Source organism: Oncorhynchus gorbuscha, linkage group LG25, assembly GCF_021184085.1.
Source record: "Oncorhynchus gorbuscha isolate QuinsamMale2020 ecotype Even-year linkage group LG25, OgorEven_v1.0, whole genome shotgun sequence".
NCBI lineage: Eukaryota > Metazoa > Chordata > Actinopteri > Salmoniformes > Salmonidae > Oncorhynchus > Oncorhynchus gorbuscha.
In genome coordinates, this window is record NC_060197.1 from 50104930 (window position 1) to 50124254 (window position 19325).

The 19325-nt window shown below is 48.4% G+C and overlaps 1 protein-coding gene across 1 annotated transcript in view; it reads right to left on the reverse strand.

The window, feature by feature from the left end:
• camta2 (calmodulin binding transcription activator 2) overlaps positions 1 to 19325 on the reverse strand; it is a 180436-nt gene that overhangs the window by 127992 nt on the left and 33119 nt on the right. Inside the window, 1 exon segment of the mRNA XM_046329061.1 lies at positions 15466 to 15537. Within this exon segment, the coding sequence (XP_046185017.1) occupies positions 15466 to 15537 (72 nt within the window).

Consider the following 19325-nt stretch of genomic DNA (forward strand, 5'->3'; position numbering starts at 1 on the left):
TCCCAGTTGTATTTTCCCAGGTGTGGTGTCTAGAGTGGGGTTTTCCCATGTGTGTTTTCCCAGGTCTGCTGTCTAGAGTGGTGTTTTCCCAGGTGTGTTTTCCCAGGTGTGCTGTCTAGAGTGGTGTTATCCCAGGTGTGCTGTCTAGAGTGGAGTATGCCAAGGTGTGTTTTCCCAGGTGTGCTGTCTAGAGTGGTGTTTTCCAAGGTGCGTATTCCCAGGTGTGGTGTCTAGAGTGGGGTTTTCCCAGGTGTGTTTTCCCAGGTGTGCTGTCTAGAGTGGTGTTTTCCAAGGTGTGTTTTCCCAGGTGTGCTGTCTACAGTGGTGTTTTCCCAGGTGTGTTTTGCCAGGTGTGCTGTCTAGAGTGGTGTTTTCCCAGGTGTGTTGTCTAGAGTGGTGTTTTCCCAGGTGTGTTTTCCCAGGTGTGCTGTCTAGAGTGGTGTTTTCCAAGGTGTGTTTTCCCAGGTGTGCTGTCTACAGTGGTGTTTTCCCAGGTGTGTTTTGCCAGGTGTGCTGTCTAGAGTGGTGTTTTCCAAGATGTGTTTTCCCAGGTGTTGTTGGGAAGAGTGGAGTTTTCCAAGGTGTGTTGTCTAGAATGGTGTTTTCCCAGGTGTGCTGTCTAGAGTGGTGTTTTCCCAGGTGTGTTGTCTAGAGTGGTGTTTTCTAAGGTGTGTTTTCCCAAGTGTGCTGTCTAGAGTGGAGTTTTCCAAGGTGTGTTGTCGAGAATGGTGTTTTCCCAGGTGTGTTGTCTAGAATGGTGTTTTCCCAGGTGTGTTTTCCCAGGTGTGCTGTCTAGAGTGGTGTTTTCCCAGGTGTGTTTTCCCAGGTGTGCTCTCTAGAGTGGTGTTTTCCCAGGTGTGTTGTCTAGAGTGGTGTTTTCCCAGGTGTTTTTTCCCAGGTGTGCTGTCTAGAGTGGTGTTTTCCAAGGTGTGTTTTCCCAGGTGTGCTGTCTACAGTGGTGTTTTCCCAGGTGTTTTCCCAGGTGTGCTGTCTAGAGTGGTGTTTTCCCAGGTGTGTTGTCTAGAATGGTGTTTTCCCAGGTGTGCTGTCTAGAGTGGTGTTTTCCCAGGTGTGTTGTCTAGAGTGGTGTTTTCTAAGGTGTGTTTTCCCAAGTGTGCTGTCTAGAGTGGAGTTTTCCAAGGTGTGTTGTCAAGAATGGTGTTTTCCCAGGTGTGTTGTCTAGAATGGTGTTTTCCCAGGTGTGTTTTCCCAGGTGTGCTGTCTAGAGTGGTGTTTTCCCAGGTGTGTTTTCCCAGGTGTGCTCTCTAGAGTGGTGTTTTCCGAGGTGTGTTTTCCCAGGTGTGTTGTCTGGAGTGGAGTTTTCCAAGGTGTGTTGTCTAGAATGGTGCATTCCCAGGTGTGGTGTCTAGAGTGGTGTTTTCCCAGGTGTGTTTTCCCAGGTGTGCTGTCTAGAGTGGTGTTTTCCAAGGTGTGTTTTCCCAGGTGTGCTCTCTAGAGTGGTGTTTTCCCAGGTGTGCTGTCTAGAGTGGTGTTTTCCCAGTTGTGTTTTTCCAAGTGTGCTGTCTAGAGTGGTGTTTTCCCAGGTGTGTTTTCCCAGGTGTGCTCTCTAGAGTGGTGTTTTCCAAGGTGTGTTTTCCCAGGTGTGTTGTCTGGAGTGGAGTTTTCCAAGGTGTGTTGTCTAGAGTGGAGTATGCCAAGGTGTGTTTTCCCAGGTGTGCTGTCTAGAGTGGTGTTTTCCAAGGTGCGTATTCCCAGGTGTGGTGTCTAGAGTGGGGTTTTCCCAGGTGTGTTTTCCCAGGTCTGCTGTCTAGAGTGGAGTTTTCCAAGGTGTGTTGTCTAGAATGGTGTTTTCCCAGGTGTGTTGTCAAGAATGGTGTTTTCCCAGGTGTGCTGTCTAGAGTGGTGTTTTCCCAGGTGTGTTGTCTAGAGTGGTGTTTTCTAAGGTGTGTTTTCCCAAGTGTGCTGTCTAGAGTGGAGTTTTCCAAGGTGTGTTGTCGAGAATGGTGTTTTCCCAGGTGTGTTGTCTAGAATGGTGTTTTCCCAGGTGTGTTTTCCCAGGTGTGCTGTCTAGAGTGGTGTTTTCCCAGGTGTGTTGTCGAGAATGGTGTTTTCCCAGGTGTGTTGTCTAGAATGGTGTTTTCCCAGGTGTGTTTTCCCAGGTGTGCTGTCTAGAGTGGTGTTTTCCCAGGTGTGCTGTCTAGAGTGGTGTTTTCCCAGTTGTGTTTTTCCAAGTGTGCTGTCTAGAGTGGTGTTTTCCCAGGTGTGTTTTCCCAGGTGTGCTCTCTAGAGTGGTGTTTTCCCAGGTGTGTTTTCCCAGGTGTGGTGTCTAGAGTGGTGTTTTCCAAGGTGTGTTGTCTAGAATTGTGTTTTCCCAGGTGTGTTGTCTAGAATGGTGTTTTCCCAGGTGTGTTTTCCCAGGTGTGCTGTCTAGAGTGGTGTTTTCCCAGGTGTGTTTTCCCAGGTGTGCTCTCTAGAGTGGTGTTTTCCCAGGTGTGTTTTCCCAGGTGTGCTCTCTAGAGTGGTGTTTTCCGAGGTGTGTTTTCCCAGGTGTGTTGTCTGGAGTGGAGTTTTCCAAGGTGTGTTGTCTAGAATGGTGCATTCCCAGGTGTGGTGTCTAGAGTGGTGTTTTCCCAGGTGTGTTGTCTAGAGTGGTGTTTTCCCAGGTGTGTTTTCCCAGGTGTGCTGTCTAGAGTGGTGTTTTCCAAGGTGTGTTTTCCCAGGTGTGCTGTCTACAGTGGTGTTTTCCCAGGTGTTTTGCCAGGTGTGCTGTCTAGAGTGGTGTTTTCCAAGGTGTGTTTTCCCAGGTGTGCTGTCTAGAGTGGTGTTTTCCCAGGTGTGTTTTCCCAGGTGTGCTCTCTAGAGTGGTGTTTTCCAAGGTGTGTTTTCCCAGGTGTGTTGTCTGGAGTGGAGTTTTCCAAGGTGTGTTGTCTAGAATGGTGCATTCCCAGGTGTGGTGTCTAGAGTGGTGTTTTCCCAGGTGTGTTGTCTAGAGTGGTGTTTTCCCAGGTGTGTTTTCCCAGGTGTGCTGTCTAGAGTGGTGTTTTCCAAGGTGTGTTTTCCCAGGTGTGCTGTCTACAGTGGTGTTTTCCAAGGTGTGCTTTGCCAGGTGTGCTGTCTAGGGTGGTGTTTTCCAAGGTGTGTTTTCCCAGGTGTTGTTGGGAAGAGTGGAGTTTTCCAAGGTGTGTTGTCTAGAGTGGTGTTATCCCAGGTGTGCTGTCTAGAGTGGTGTTTTCCCAAGTGTGCTGTCTAGAGTGGTGTTTTCCCAGGTGTGCTGTCTAGAGTGGTGTTTTCCCAGGTGTGTTGTCTAGAATGGTGTTTTCCCAGGTGTGCTGTCTAGAGTGGCGTTTTCCCAGGTGTGTTGTCTAGAGTGGTGTTTTCTAAGGTGTGTTTTCCCAAGTGTGCTGTCTAGAGTGGAGTTTTCCAAGGTGTGTTGTCGAGAATGGTGTTTTCCCAGGTGTGTTGTCTAGAATGGTGTTTTCCCAGGTGTGTTTTCCCAGGTGTGCTGTCTAGAGTGGTGTTTTCCCAGGTGTGCTGTCTAGAGTGGTGTTTTCCCAGTTGTGTTTTTCCAAGTGTGCTGTCTAGAGTGGTGTTTTCCCAGGTGTGTTTTCCCAGGTGTGCTCTCTAGAGTGGTGTTTTCCAAGGTGTGTTTTCCCAGGTGTGTTGTCTGGAGTGGAGTTTTCCAAGGTGTGTTGTCTAGAATGGTGCATTCCCAGGTGTGGTGTCTAGAGTGGTGTTTTCCCAGGTGTGTTGTCTAGAGTGGTGTTTTCCCAGGTGTGTTTTCCCAGGTGTGCTGTCTAGAGTGGTGTTTTCCAAGGTGTGTTTTCCCAGGTGTGCTGTCTACAGTGGTGTTTTCCCAGGTGTGTTTTGCCAGGTGTGCTGTCTAGAGTGGAGTTTTACAAGGAGTGTTTTCCCATGTGTGCTGTCTAGAGTGGAGTTTTCCAAGGTGTGTTGTCTAGAGTGGTGTTATCCCAGGTGTGCTGTCTAGAGTGGTGTTTTCCAAGGTGTGTTTTCCCAGGTGTGGTGTCTAGAGTGGTGTTTTCCAAGGTGTGTTGCTAGAATGGTGTTTTCCCAGGTGTGCTTTCCCAGGTGTGCTGTCTAGAGTGGTGTTTTCCCAGGTGTGTTTTCCCAGTTGTATTTTCCCAGGTGTGGTGTCTAGAGTGGGGTTTTCCCATGTGTGTTTTCACAGGTCTGCTGTCTAGAGTGGTGTTTTCCCAGGTGTGTTTTCCCAGGTGTGCTGTCTAGAGTGGTGTTATCCCAGGTGTGCTGTCTAGAGTGGAGTATGCCAAGGTGTGTTTTCCCAGGTGTGCTGTCTAGAGTGGTGTTTTCCAAGGTGCGTATTCCCAGGTGTGGTGTCTAGAGTGGGGTTTTCCCAGGTGTGTTTTCCCAGGTGTGCTGTCTAGAGTGGTGTTTTCCAAGGTGTGTTTTCCCAGGTGTGCTGTCTACAGTGGTGTTTTCCCAGGTGTGTTTTGCCAGGTGTGCTGTCTAGAGTGGTGTTTTCCCAGGTGTGTTGTCTAGAGTGGTGTTTTCCCAGGTGTGTTTTCCCAGGTGTGCTGTCTAGAGTGGTGTTTTCCAAGGTGTGTTTTCCCAGGTGTGCTGTCTACAGTGGTGTTTTCCCAGGTGTGTTTTGCCAGGTGTGCTGTCTAGAGTGGTGTTTTCCAAGATGTGTTTTCCCAGGTGTTGTTGGGAAGAGTGGAGTTTTCCCAGGTGTGTTGTCTAGAATGGTGTTTTCCCAGGTGTGCTGTCTAGAGTGGTGTTTTCTAAGGTGTGTTTTCCCAAGTGTGCTGTCTAGAGTGGAGTTTTCCAAGGTGTGTTGTCGAGAATGGTGTTTTCCCAGGTGTGTTGTCTAGAATGGTGTTTTCCCAGGTGTGTTTTCCCAGGTGTGCTGTCTAGAGTGGTGTTTTCCCAGGTGTGTTTTCCCAGGTGTGCTCTCTAGAGTGGTGTTTTCCGAGGTGTGTTTTCCCAGGTGTGTTGTCTGGAGTGGAGTTTTCCAAGGTGTGTTGTCTAGAATGGTGCATTCCCATGTGTGGTGTCTAGAGTGGTGTTTTCCCAGGTGTGTTGTCTAGAGTGGTGTTTTCCCAGGTGTTTTTTCCCAGGTGTGCTGTCTAGAGTGGTGTTTTCCAAGGTGTGTTTTCCCAGGTGTGCTGTCTACAGTGGTGTTTTCCAAGGTGTTTTCCCAGGTGTGCTGTCTAGAGTGGTGTTTTCCCAGGTGTGTTGTCTAGAATGGTGTTTTCCCAGGTGTGCTGTCTAGAGTGGTGTTTTCCCAGGTGTGTTGTCTAGAGTGGTGTTTTCTAAGGTGTGTTTTCCCAAGTGTGCTGTCTAGAGTGGAGTTTTCCAAGGTGTGTTGTCGAGAATGGTGTTTTCCCAGGTGTGTTGTCTAGAATGGTGTTTTCCCAGGTGTGTTTTCCCAGGTGTGCTGTCTAGAGTGGTGTTTTCCCAGGTGTGTTTTCCCAGGTGTGCTCTCTAGAGTGGTGTTTTCCGAGTGTGTTTTCCCAGGTGTGTTGTCTGGAGTGGAGTTTTCCAAGGTGTGTTGTCTAGAATGGTGCATTCCCAGGTGTGGTGTCTAGAGTGGTGTTTTCCCAGGTGTGTTTTCCCAGGTGTGCTGTCTAGAGTGGTGTTTTCCAAGGTGTGTTTTCCCAGGTGTGCTCTCTAGAGTGGTGTTTTCCCAGGTGTGCTGTCTAGAGTGGTGTTTTCCCAGTTGTGTTTTTCCAAGTGTGCTGTCTAGAGTGGTGTTTTCCCAGGTGTGTTTTCCCAGGTGTGCTCTCTAGAGTGGTGTTTTCCAAGGTGTGTTTTCCCAGGTGTGTTGTCTGGAGTGGAGTTTTCCAAGGTGTGTTGTCTAGAATGGTGCATTCCCAGGTGTGGTGTCTAGAGTGGTGTTGTCCCAGGTGTGTTGTCTAGAGTGGTGTTTTCCCAGGTGTGTTTTCCCAGGTGTGCTGTCTAGAGTGGTGTTTTCCAAGGTGTGTTTTCCCAGGTGTGCTGTCTACAGTGGTGTTTTCCCAGGTGTGCTTTGCCAGGTGTGCTGTCTAGAGTGGTGTTTTCCAAGGTGTGTTTTCCCAGGTGTTGTTGGGAAGAGTGGAGTTTTCCAAGGTGTGTTGTCTAGAGTGGTGTTATCCCAGGTGTGCTGTCTAGAGTGGAGTATTCCAAGGTGTGTTTTCCCAGGTGTGCTGTCTAGAGTGGTGTTTTCCCAGGTTTGTTGTCTAGAGTGGTGTTTTCTAAGGTGTGTTTTCCCAAGTGTGCTGTCTAGAGTGGAGTTTTCCCAGGTGTGTTGTCTAGAATGGTGTTTTCCCAGGTGTGTTGTCTAGAATGGTGTTTTCCCAGGTGTGTTTTCCCAGGTGTGCTGTCTAGAGTGGTGTTTTCCCAGGTGTGCTGTCTAGAGTGGTGTTTTCCCAGGTGTGTTGTCTAGAGTGGTGTTTTCTAAGGTGTGTTTTCCCAAGTGTGCTGTCTAGAGTGGAGTTTTCCAAGGTGTGTTGTCGAGAATGGTGTTTTCCCAGGTGTGTTGTCTAGAATGGTGTTTTCCCAGGTGTGTTTTCCCAGGTGTGCTGTCTAGAGTGGTGTTTTCCCAGGTGTGCTGTCTAGAGTGGTGTTTTCCCAGTTGTGTTTTTCCAAGTGTGCTGTCTAGAGTGGTGTTTTCCCAGGTGTGTTTTCCCAGGTGTGCTCTCTAGAGTGGTGTTTTCCAAGGTGTGTTTTCCCAGGTGTGTTGTCTGGAGTGGAGTTTTCCAAGGTGTGTTGTCTAGAATGGTGCATTCCCAGGTGTGGTGTCTAGAGTGGTGTTTTCCCAGGTGTGTTGTCTAGAGTGGTGTTTTCCCAGGTGTGTTTTCCCAGGTGTGCTGTCTAGAGTGGTGTTTTCCAAGGTGTGTTTTCCCAGGTTTGCTGTCTACAGTGGTGTTTTCCCAGGTGTGTTTTGCCAGGTGTGCTGTTTAGAGTGGAGTTTTACAAGGAGTGTTTTCCCATGTGTGCTGTCTAGAGTGGAGTTTTCCAAGGTGTGTTGTCTAGAGTGGTGTTATCCCAGGTGTGCTGTCTAGAGTGGAGTATTCCAAGGTGTGTTTTCCCAGGTGTGCTGTCTAGAGTGGTGTTTTCCAAGGTGTGTTTTCCCAGGTGTGGTGTCTAGAGTGGTGTTTTCCAAGGTGTGTTGTCTAGAATTGTGTTTTCCCAGGTGTGTTGCTAGAATGGTGTTTTTTTCCAGGTGTGTTTTCCCAGGTGTGCTGTCTAGAGTGGTGTTTTCCCAGGTGTGTTGTCTAGAATGGTGTTTTCCCAGGTGTGCTTTCCCAGGTGTGCTGTCTAGAGTGGTGTTTTCCCAGGTGTGTTTTCCCAGATGTGGTGTCTAGAGTGGGGTTTTCCCATGTGTGTTTTCCCAGGTCTGCTGTCTAGAGTGGTGTTTTCCCAGGTGTGTTTTCCCAGGTGTGCTGTCTAGAGTGGTGTTATCCCAGGTGTGCTGTCTAGAGTGGAGTATGCCAAGGTGTGTTTTCCCAGGTGTGCTGTCTAGAGTGGTGTTTTCCAAGGTGCGTATTCCCAGGTGTGGTGTCTAGAGTGGGGTTTTCCCAGGTGTGTTTTCCCAGGTGTGCTGTCTAGAGTGGTGTTTTCCAAGGTGTGTTTTCCCAGGTGTGCTGTCTACAGTGGTGTTTTCCCAGGTGTGTTTTGCCAGGTGTGCTGTCTAGAGTGGTGTTTTCCCAGGTGTGTTGTCTAGAGTGGTGTTTTCCCAGGTGTGTTTTCCCAGGTGTGCTGTCTAGAGTGGTGTTTTCCAAGGTGTGTTTTCCCAGGTGTGCTGTCTACAGTGGTGTTTTCCCAGGTGTGTTTTGCCAGGTGTGCTGTCTAGAGTGGTGTTTTCCAAGGTGTGTTTTCCCAGGTGTTGTTGGGAAGAGTGGAGTTTTCCAAGGTGTGTTGTCTAGAATGGTGTTTTCCCAGGTGTGCTGTCTAGAATGGTGTTTTCCCAGGTGTGCTGTCTAGAGTGGAGTATTCCAAGGTGTGTTTTCCCAGGTGTGGTGTCTAGAGTGGTGTTTTCCAAGGTGTGTTGTCTAGAATTGTGTTTTCCCAGGTGTGTTGCTAGAATGGTGTTTTCCCAGGTGTGTTTTCCCAGGTGTGCTGTCTAGAGTGGTGTTTTCCCAGGTGTGTTGTCTAGAATGGTGTTTTCCCAGGTGTGCTTTCCCAGGTGTGCTGTCTAGAGTGGTGTTTTCTAAGGTGTGTTTTCCCAAGTGTGCTGTCTAGAGTGGAGTTTTCCAAGGTGTGTTGTCGAGAATGGTGTTTTCCCAGGTGTGTTTTCCCAGGTGTGCTGTCTAGAGTGGTGTTTTCCCAGGTGTGCTGTCTAGAGTGGTGTTTTCCCAGTTGTGTTTTTCCAAGTGTGCTGTCTAGAGTGGTGTTTTCCCAGGTGTGTTTTCCCAGGTGTGCTCTCTAGAGTGGTGTTTTCCAAGGTGTGTTTTCCCAGGTGTGTTGTCTGGAGTGGAGTTTTCCAAGGTGTGTTGTCTAGAATGGTGCATTCCCAGGTGTGGTGTCTAGAGTGGTGTTTTCCCAGGTGTGTTGTCTAGAGTGGTGTTTTCCCAGGTGTGTTTTCCCAGGTGTGCTGTCTAGAGTGGTGTTTTCCAAGGTGTGTTTTCCCAGGTGTGCTGTCTACAGTGGTGTTTTCCCAGGTGTGTTTTGCCAGGTGTGCTGTCTAGAGTGGTGTTTTCCAAGGTGTGTTTTCCCAGGTGTTGTTGGGAAGAGTGGAGTTTTCCAAGGTGTGTTGTCTAGAATGGTGTTTTCCCAGGTGTGCTGTCTAGAATGGTGTTTTCCCAGGTGTGTTGTCTAGAGTGGTGTTTTCTCAGGTGTGTTTTCCCAGGTGTGCTGTCTAGAGTGGAGTTTTCCAAGGTGTGTTGTCTAGAGTGGTGTTATCCCAGGTGTGCTGTCTAGAGTGGTGTTTTCCAAGGTGTGTTGTCTAGAATTGTGTTTTCCCAGGTGTGTTGCTAGAGTGGAGTATTCCAAGGTGTGTTTTCCCAGGTGTGGTGTCTAGAGTGGTGTTTTCCAAAGTGTGTTGTCTAGAATTGTGTTTTCCCAGGTGTGTTGCTAGAATGGTGTTTTCCCAGGTGTGTTTTCCCAGGTGTGCTGTCTAGAGTGGTTTTTTCCCAGGTGTGTTGTCTAGAATGGTGTTTTCCCAGGTGTGCTTTCCCAGGTGTGCTGTCTAGAGTGGTGTTTTCTAAGGTGTGTTTTCCCAAGTGTGCTGTCTAGAGTGGAGTTTTCCAAGGTGTGTTGTCGAGAATGGTGTTTTCCCAGGTGTGTTGTCTAGAATGGTGTTTTCCCAGGTGTGTTTTCCCAGGTGTGCTGTCTAGAGTGGTGTTTTCCCAGGTGTGCTGTCTAGAGTGGTGTTTTCCCAGTTGTGTTTTTCCAAGTGTGCTGTCTAGAGTGGTGTTTTCCCAGGTGTGCTCTCTAGAGTGGTGTTTTCCAAGGTGTGTTTTCCCAGGTGTGTTGTCTGGAGTGGAGTTTTCCAAGGTGTGTTGTCTAGAATGGTGCATTCCCAGGTGTGGTGTCTAGAGTGGTGTTTTCCCAGGTGTGTTGTCTAGAGTGGTGTTTTCCCAGGTGTGTTTTCCCGGGTGTGCTGTCTAGAGTGGTGTTTTCCAAGGTGTGTTTTCCCAGGTGTGCTGTCTACAGTGGTGTTTTCCCAGGTGTGTTTTGCCAGGTGTGCTGTCTAGAGTGGTGTTTTCCAAGGTGTGTTTTCCCAGGTGTTGTTGGGAAGAGTGGAGTTTTCCAAGGTGTGTTGTCTAGAATGGTGTTTTCCCAGGTGTGCTGTCTAGAATGGTGTTTTCCCAGGTGTGTTGTCTAGAGTGGTGTTTTCTCAGGTGTGTTTTCCCAGGTGTGCTGTCTAGAGTGGAGTTTTACAAGGAGTGTTTTCCCATGTGTGCTGTCTAGAGTGGAGTTTTCCAAGGTGTGTTGTCTAGAGTGGTGTTATCCCAGGTGTGCTGTCTAGAGTGGTGTTTTCCAAGTTGTGTTGTCTAGAATTGTGTTTTCCCAGGTGTGTTGCTAGAATGGTGTTTTCCCAGGTGTGTTTTCCCAGGTGTGCTGTCTAGAGTGGTGTTTTCCCAGGTGTGTTGTCTAGAATGTTGTTTTCCCAGGTGTGCTTTCCCAGGTGTGCTGTCTAGAGTGGTGTTTTCCCAGGTGTGTTTTCCCAGTTATATTTTCCCAGGTGTGCGGTCTAGAGTGGTGTTTTCCAAGGTGTGTTTTCCCAGGTGTGGTGTCTAGAGTGGGGTTTTCCCAGGTGTGTTTTCCCAGGTGTGGTGTCTAGAGTGGGGTTTTCCCATGTGTGTTTTCCCAGGTCTGCTGTCTAGAGTGGTGTTTTCCCAGGTGTGTTTTCCCAGGTGTGCTGTCTAGAGTGGTGTTATCCCAGGTGTGCTGTCTAGAGTGGAGTATGCCAAGGTGTGTTTTCCCAGGTGTGCTGTCTAGAGTGTTGTTTTCCAAGGTGCGTATTCCCAGGTGTGGTGTCTAGAGTGGGGTTTTCCCAGGTGTGTTTTCCCAGGTGTGCTGTCTAGAGTGGTGTTTTCCAAGGTGTGTTTTCCCAGGTGTGCTGTCTACAGTGGTGTTTTCCCAGGTGTGTTTTGCCAGGTGTGCTGTCTAGAGTGGTGTTTTCCCAGGTGTGTTGTCTAGAGTGGTGTTTTCCCAGGTGTGTTTTCCCAGGTGTGCTGTCTAGAGTGGTGTTTTCCAAGGTGTGTTTTCCCAGGTGTGCTGTCTACAGTGGTGTTTTCCCAGGTGTGTTTTGCCAGGTGTGCTGTCTAGAGTGGTGTTTTCCAAGGTGTGTTTTCCCAGGTGTTGTTGGGAAGAGTGGAGTTTTCCAAGGTGTGTTGTCTAGAATGGTGTTTTCCCAGGTGTGCTGTCTAGAATGGTGTTTTCCCAGGTGTGTTGTCTAGAGTGGTGTTTTCTCAGGTGTGTTTTCCCAGGTGTGCTGTCTAGAGTGGAGTTTTACAGGGAGTGTTTTCCCATGTGTGCTGTCTAGAGTGGAGTTTTCCAAGGTGTGTTGTCTAGAGTGGTGTTATCCCAGGTGTGCTGTCTAGAGTGGTGTTTTCCAAGGTGTGTTGTCTAGAATGGTGTTTTCCCAGGTGTGCTTTCCCAGGTGTGCTGTCTAGAGTGGTGTTTTCCCAGGTGTGTTTTCCCAGTTGTATTTTCCCAGGTGTGCGGTCTAGAGTGGTGTTTTCCAAGGTGTGTTTTCCCAGGTGTGGTGTCTAGAGTGGGGTTTTCCCAGGTGTGTTTTCCCAGGTGTGGTGTCTAGAGTGGGGTTTTCCCATGTGTGTTTTCCCAGGTCTGCTGTCTAGAGTGGTGTTTTCCCAGGTGTGTTTTCCCAGGTGTGCTGTCTAGAGTGGTGTTATCCCAGGTGTGCTGTCTAGAGTGGAGTATTCCAAGGTGTGTTTTCCCAGGTGTGGTGTCTAGAGTGGTGTTTTCCCAAGTGTGCTGTCTAGAGTGGTGTTTTCCAAGGTGTGTTGTCTAGAATTGTGTTTTCCCAGGTGTGTTGCTAGAATGGTGTTTTCCCAGGTGTGTTTTCCCAGGTGTGCTGTCTAGAGTGGTGTTTTCCCAGGTGTGTTGTCTAGAATGGTGTTTTCCCAGGTGTGCTTTCCCAGGTGTGCTGTCTAGAGTGGTGTTTTCCCAGGTGTGTTTTCCCAGGTGTGCGGTCTAGAGTGGTGTTTTCCAAGGTGTGTTTTCCCAGGTGTGGTGTCTAGAGTGGGGTTTTCCCAGGTGTGTTTTCCCAGGTGTGGTGTCTAGAGTGGGGTTTTCCCATGTGTGTTTTCCCAGGTCTGCTGTCTAGAGTGGTGTTTTCCCAGGTGTGTTTTCCCAGGTGTGCTGTCTAGATTGGTGTTATCCCAGGTGTGTTTTCCCAGGTGTGGTGTCTAGAGAGGGGTTTTCCCAGGTGTGTTTTCCCAGGTGTGGTGTCTAGAGTGGGGTTTTCCCAGGTGTGTTTTCCCAGTGCTGCTGTCTAGAGTGGTGTTTTCCCAGGTGCGTTTTCCCAGGTGTGCTGTCTAGAGTGGTGTTATCCCAGGTGTGCTGTCTAGAGTGGAGTATGCCAAGGTGTGTTTTCCCAGGTGTGCTGTCTAGAGTGGTGTTTTCCAAGGTGCGTATTCCCAGGTGTGGTGTCTAGAGTGGGGTTTTCCCAGGTGTGTTTTCCCAGGTCTGCTGTCTAGAGTGGAGTTTTCCAAGGTGTGTTGTCTAGAATGGTGTTTTCCCAGGTGTGCTGTCTAGAGTGGTGTTTTCCCAGGTGTGTTTTCCCAGTTGTATTTCCCCAGGTGTGCGGTCTAGAGTGGGGTTTTCCCAGGTGTGTTTTCCCAGGTGTGGTGTCTAGAGTGGGGTTTTCCCATGTGTGTTTTCCCAGGTCTGCTGTCTAGAGTGGTGTTTTCCCAGGTGTGTTTTCCCAGGTGTGCTGTCTAGATTGGTGTTATCCCAGGTGTGTTTTCCCAGGTGTGGTGTCTAGAGTGGGGTTTTCCCAGGTGTGTTTTCCCAGGTGTGGTGTCTAGAGTGGGGTTTTCCCAGGTGTGTTTTCCCAGTGCTGCTGTCTAGAGTGGAGTATGCCAAGGTGTGTTTTCCCAGGTGTGCTGTCTAGAGTGGTGTTTTCCAAGGTGCGTATTCCCAGGTGTGGTGTCTAGAGTGGGGGTTTCCCAGGTGTGTTTTCCCAGGTCTGCTGTCTAGAGTGGAGTTTTCCAAGGTGTGTTGTCTAGAATGGTGTTTTCCCAGGTGTGTTGTCTAGAATGGTGTTTTCCCAGGTGTGCTGTCTAGAGTGGTGTTTTCCCAGGTGTGTTGTCTAGAGTGGTGTTTTCTAAGGTGTGTTTTCCCAAGTGTGCTGTCTAGAGTGGAGTTTTCCAAGGTGTGTTGTCGAGAATGGTGTTTTCCCAGGTGTGTTGTCTAGAATGGTGTTTTCCCAGGTGTGTTTTCCCAGGTGTGCTGTCTAGAGTGGTGTTTTCCCAGGTGTGCTGTCTAGAGTGGTGTTTTCCCAGGTGTGTTTTCCCAGGTGTGCTCTCTAGAGTGGTGTTTTCCAAGGTGTGTTTTCCCAGGTGTGTTGTCTGGAGTGGAGTTTTCCAAGGTGTGTTGTCTAGAATGGTGCATTCCCAGGTGTGGTGTCTAGAGTGGGGTTTTCCCAGGTGTGTTTTCCCAGGTCTGCTGTCTAGAGTCGAGTTTTCCAAGGTGTGTTGTCTAGAATGGTGTTTTCCCAGGTGTGCTTTCCCAAGTGTGCTGTCTAGAGTGGTGTTTTCCCAGATGTATTTTCCCAGGTGTGCTGTCTAGAGTGGTGTTTTCCCAGGTGTGTTGTCTAGAGTGGTATTTTCCCAGGTGTGTTTTCCCAGGTGTGCTGTCTAGAGTGGTGTTTTCCAAGGTGTGTTTTCCCAGGTGTGCTGTCTACAGTGTTTTCCCAGGTGTGTTTTCCCAGGTGTGCTGTCTAGAGTGGTGTTTTCCCAGGTGTGTTGTCTAGAGTGGTGTTTTCCCAGGTGTGTTTTCCCAGGTGTGCTGTCTAGAGTGGTGTTTTCCAAGGTGTGTTTTCCCAGGTGTGCTGTCTACAGTGGTGTTTTCCCAGGTGTGTTTTCCCAGGTGTGCTGTCTAGAGTGGTGTTTCCCAAGGTGTGTTTTCCCAGGTGTTGTTGGGAAGAGTGGAGTTTTCCAAGGTGTGTTGTCTAGAATGGTGTTTTCCCAGGTGTGCTGTCTAGAATGGTGTTTTCCCAGGTGTGTTGTCTAGAGTGGTGTTTTCTCAGGTGTGTTTTCCCAGGTGTGCTGTCTAGAGTGGAGTTTTACAAGGAGTGTTTTCCCATGTGTGCTGTCTAGTGTGTGTTGTCTAGAGTGGTGTTATCCCAGGTGTGCTGTCTAGAGTGGAGTATTCCAAGGTGTGTTTTCCCAGGTGTGCTGTCTAGAGTGGTGTTTTCCAAGGTGTGTTGTCTAGAATTGTGTTTTCCCAGGTGTGTTGCTAGAATGGTGTTTTCCCAGGTGTGTTTTCCCAGTTGTGCTGTCTAGAGTGGAGTTTTCCAAGGTGTGTTGTCTAGAATGGTGTTTTCCCAGGTGTGTTGCTAGAATGGTGTTTTCCCAGGTGTGTTTTCCCAGGTGTGTTGTCTGGAGTGGAGTTTTCCAAGGTGTGTTTTCCCAGGTGTGCTGTCTAGAGTGGAGTTTTCCAAGGTGTGTTGTCTAGAATGGTGTTTTCCCAGGTCTGCTGTCTAGAATGGTGTTTTCCCGGGTGTGTTTTCCCAGGTGTGCTGTCTAGAGTGGAGTATTCCCAGGTGTGTTGTCTAGAGTGGTGTTTTCCCAGGTGTGTTGTCTAGAATTGTGTTTTCCCAGGTGTGTTGCTAGAATGGTGTTTTCCCAGGTGTGTTTTCCCAGTTGGGCTGTCTAGAGTGGAGTTTTCCAAGGTGTGTTGCTAGAATGGTGTTTTCCCAGGTGTGTTTTCCCAGGTGTGTTGTCTGGAGTGGAGTTTTCCAAGGTGTGTTTTCCAAGGTGTGTTGTCTAGAATGGTGTTTTCCCAGGTCTGCTGTCTAGAATGGTGTTTTCCCGGGTGTGTTTTCCCAAGTGTGCTGTCTAGAGTGGTGTTTTCCCAGGTGTGTTGTCTAGAGTGGTGTTTTCCTAGGTGTGTTGTCTAGAGTGGTGTTTTCCCAGGTGTGTTGTCTAGAGTGGTGTTTTCCCAGGTGTGTTTTCTAGAGTGGAGTTTTCCTAGGTGTGTTTTCCCAGGTGTGTTGTCTAGAGTGGTGTTTTCCCAGGTGTGTTTTCTAGAGTGGAGTTTTCCTAGGTGTGTTTTCTAGAGTGGAGTTTTCCTAGGTGTGCTCTCTAGAAAATGACCTTTTTCAGGCAGCTTCATTACAGGAGTCGTTCTGTTAAGATTCATTACCATAATACTGTAAATGTGATGTCTGTCGTTCTAATCACTGGGGACGTCTTCATACTGTAAATGTGATGTCTGTCGTTCTAATCACTGTGGGGGACGTCTTCATCATGTAAATGTGATGTCTGTCGTTCTAATCACTGTGGGGGACGTCTTCATCATGTAAATGTAATGTCTGTCGTTCTAATCACTGTGGGGGACGTCTTCATCGTGTCCATGTGATGTCTGTCGTTCTAATCACTGTGGGGGACGTCTTCATCATGTAAATGTGATGTCTGTCGTTCTAATCACTGTGGGGGACGTCTTCATCATGTCAATGTGATGTCTGTCGTTCTAATCACTGGGGATGTCTTCATCATGTAAATGTGATGTCTGTCGTTCTAATCACTGTGGGGGATGTCTTCATCATGTCAATGTGATGTCTGTCGTTCTAATCACTGTGGGGGACGTCTTCATCATGTAAATGTGATGTCTGTCGTTCTAATCACTGTGGGGGACGTCTTCATCATGTAAATGTGATGTCTGTCGTTCTAATCACTGTGGGGGACGTCTTCATCATGTCAATGTGATGTCTGTCGTTCTAATCACTGTGGGGATGTGGGGGTTCATGTTGTCCCGTGCCACAATTACCTCACGGAAACCCTGACACACACACACACACACACACACACACACACACACACACACACACACACACACTGGATTGTAACTGACCTGCAACAGCCAGTAGCACCTCCTGTGGAATGTTGGGACGATGGAAGAATGGACGTAGCAACCATAGAGACACTGGAGAGAGAGAGAGAGAGAGAACAGAGGACATGTTGGGACAATGGAAGAATGGACTTAGAAACCATAGAAACACTGGAGAGAGAGAGAGAGAGAGAGAGAGAGAGAGAGAGAGAGAGAGAGAGAGAGAGAGAGAACAGAGGACATGTTGGGACGATGGAAGAATGGACATAGCAACCATAGAGACACTGGAGAGAGAGAGAGAGAACAGAGGACATGTTGGGACAATGGAAGAATGGACGTAGCAACCATAGAGACACTGGAGAGAGAGAGAGAGAGAGAGAGAGAGAGAGAGAGAGAGAGAGAGAGAGAGAGAGAGAGAGAGAGAGAGAGAGGACAGAGGACATGTTGGGACAATGGAAGAATGGACATAGCAACCATAGAGACACTGGAGAGAGAGAGAGAGAGAGAGAGAGAGAGAGAGAGAGAGAGAGAGAGAGAGAGAGAGAGAGAGAGAGAGAGAGAGAGAGAGAGAGAGAACAGAGGACATGTTGGGACGATGGAAGAGTGTGTGTGTGTGTGTTGTCAGTGTGTGTGTGTGTGTGTGTGTGTGTGTGTGTGTGTGTGTGTGTGTGTGTGTGTGTGTGTGTGTGTGTGTGTGTGTGTGTGTGTGTGTGTGTGTGTGTGTGTGTGTGTGTGTTGTCAGTGTTTGTGTGTTGTCAGTGTGTGTGTGTGTTTGTTGTCAGTGTGTGTGTGTGTTGTAAGTATATGTGTTGTCAGTGTGTGTGTGTTGTCAGTGTGTGTGTGTGTTGTCAGTGTGTGTGTGTGTGTGTGTGTTGTCAGTGTGTGTGTGTGTGTGTGTGTTGTCAGTGTGTGTGTGTGTGTGTGTGTGTGTGTGTGTGTGTGTGTGTGTGTGTGTGTGTGTGTGTGTGTGTGTGTGTGTGTGTGTGTGTGTGTGTGTGTGTGTGTGTGTGTTGTCAGTGTGTGTGTTGTCAGTGTGTTTGTGTTGTCAGTGTGTGTGTTGTCAGTGTGTGTGTGTGTGTGTGTGTGTGTGTGTGTGTGTGTGTGTGTGTGTGTGTGTGTGTGTTGTCAGTGTGTGTGTGTGTGTGTGTGTGTTGTCAGTGTGTGTGTGTGTGTGTGTGTGTTGTCAGTGTGTGTGTGTGTGTGTGTGTGTGTGTGTGTGTGTGTGTGTGTGTGTGTGTGTGTGTGTGTGTGTGTGTGTGTGTGTGTGTGTGTGTGTGTGTGTGTGTGTGTGTGTGTGTGTTGTCAGTGTGTGTGTGTGTGTGTGTTGTCAGTGTGTTTGTCAGTGTGTGTCTGTGTGTTGTCAGTGTGTGTGTGTGTGTGTGTTGTCAGTGTGTGTGTGTGTGTTGTCAGTGTGTGTGTGTTGTCAGTGTGTGTGTGTGTGTTGTCAGTGTGTGTGTGTTGTCAGTGTGTGTGTGTGTGTTGTCAGTGTGTGTGTGTGTGTTGTCAGTGTGTGTGTGTGTGTGTTGTCAGTGTGTGTGTGTGTTGTCAGTGTGTGTGTGTTGTCAGTGTGTGTGTGTGTGTGTTGTCAGTGTGTGTGTGTTGTCAGTGTATGTGTGTTGTCAGTGTGTGTGTGTTGTCAGTGTGTGTGTGTGTGTGTGTTGTCAGTGTGTGTGTGTTGTCAGTGTGTGTGTGTTGTCAGTGTGTGTGTGTTGTCAGTGTGTGTGTGTTGTCAGTGTGTGTGTTGTCAGTGTGTGTGTATTGTCAGTGTGTGTGTGTGTGTGTTGTCAGTGTGTGTGTGTGTTGTCAGTGTGTGTGTGTGTGTTGTCAGTGTGTGTGTGTGTGTTGTCAGGGTGTGTGTGTTGTCAGTGTGTGTGTGTTGTCAGTGTGTGTGTGTGTGTGTTGTCAGTGTGTGTGTGTGTTGTCAGTGTGTGTGTGTGTGTGTGTGTGTGTGTTGTCAGTGTGTGTGTGTGTGTGTGTGTGTGTGTGTGTTGTCAGTGTGTGTGTGTGTGTGTGTGTGTGTGTGTGTGTGTGTGTGTGTGTGTGTGTGTGTGTGTGTGTGTGTGTGTGTGTGTGTGTGTGTGTGTGTGTGTGTGTGTGTGTGTGTGTGTGTTGTCAGTGTGTGTGTGTGTGTGTGTTGTCAGTGTGTTTGTCAGTGTGTGTCTGTGTGTTGTCAGTGTGTGTGTGTGTGTGTTGTCAGTGTGTGTGTGTGTGTTGTCAGTGTGTGTGTGTTGTCAGTGTGTGTGTGTGTGTGTTGTCAGTGTGTGTGTGTTGTCAGTGTGTGTGTGTGTGTTGTCAGTGTGTGTGTGTGTGTTGTCAGTGTGTGTGTGTTGTCAGTGTGTGTGTGTGTGTTGTCAGTGTGTGTGTGTGTGTTGTCAGTGTGTGTGTGTGTGTGTTGTCAGTGTGTGTGTGTGTTGTCAGTGTGTGTGTGTTGTCAGTGTGTGTGTGTGTGTGTTGTCAGTGTGTGTGTGTTGTCAGTGTATGTGTGTTGTCAGTGTGTGTGTGTGTGTGTGTGTGTGTGTGTGTGTGTGTGTTGTCAGTGTGTGTGTGTGTGTGTGTGTTGTCAGTGTGTGTGTGTTGTCAGTGTGTGTGTGTTGTCAGTGTGTGTGTGTTGTCAATGTGTGTGTGTTGTCAGTGTGTGTGTGTGTGTGTTGTCAGTGTGTGTGTGTGTGTTGTCAGTGTGTGTGTGTGTGTTGTCAGTGTGTGTGTGTGTGTTGTCAGGGTGTGTGTGTTGTCAGTGTGTGTGTGTTGTCAGTGTGTGTGTGTGTTGTCAGTGTGTGTGTGTGTTGTCAGTGTGTGTGTGTGTGTGTTGTCAGTGTGTGTGTGTTGTCAGTGTATGTGTGTTGTCAGTGTGTGTGTGTTGTCAGTGTGTGTGTGTGTGTGTGTTGTCAGTGTGTGTGTGTTGTCAGTGTGTGTGTGTTGTCAGTGTGTGTGTGTTGTCAGTGTGTGTGTGTTGTCAGTGTGTGTGTGTTGTCAGTGTGTGTGTGTTGTCAGTGTGTGTGTGTGTGTGTTGTCAGTGTGTGTGTGTGTTGTCAGTGTGTGTGTGTGTGTTGTCAGTGTGTGTGTGTTGTCAGTGTGTGTGTGTTGTCAGTGTGTGTGTGTGTGTGTGTTGTCAGTGTGTGTGTGTGTGTGTGTTGTCAGTGTGTGTGTGTGTGTTGTCAGTGTGTGTGTGTGTGTTGTCAGTGTGTGTGTGTGTGTGTGTGTGTGTGTGTGTGTGTGTGTGTGTGTGTGTGTGTGTGTGTGTGTGTGTGTGTGTGTGTGTGTGTGTGTGTGTGTGTGTGTGTGTGTTGTCAGTGTGTGTGTGTGTGTTGTCAGTGTGTGCGTTGTCAGTGTGTGTGTTGTCACTGTGTGCATTGTCAGTGTGTGTGTGTGTTTGTTGTCAGTGTGTGTGTGTTTGTTGTCAGTGTGTGCATTGTCAGTGCGTGTGTGTGTTGTCAGTGTGTGTGTGTGTTGTAAGTTTATGTGTTACAGGTGTGTGTGTGTTTGTTGTCAGTGTGTGTGTGTTTGTTGTCAGTGTGTGCGTGTGTGTTGTCAGTGTGTGTGTGTTGTCAGTGTGTGTGTGTGTTGTAAGTATATGTGTTGTCAGTGTGTGTCTGTGTTGTCAGTGTGTGTGTGTGTGTTGTCAGTGTGTGTGTGTTGTCAGTGTGTGTGTGTGTTGTAAGTATATGTGTTGTCAGTGTGTGTCTGTGTTGTCAGTGTGTGTGTGTGTGTTGTCAGTGTGTGTGTGTTGTCAGTGTGTGTGTGTGTGTGTGGTCAGTGCGTGTGTGTGTTGTCAGTGTGTGCGTGTGTGTGTTGTCAGTGTGTGTGTGTGTTGTCAGTGCGTGTGTGTGTTGTCAGTGTGTGTGTGTGTTGTCAGTGTGTGTGTGTTGTCAGTGTGTGTGTGTGTG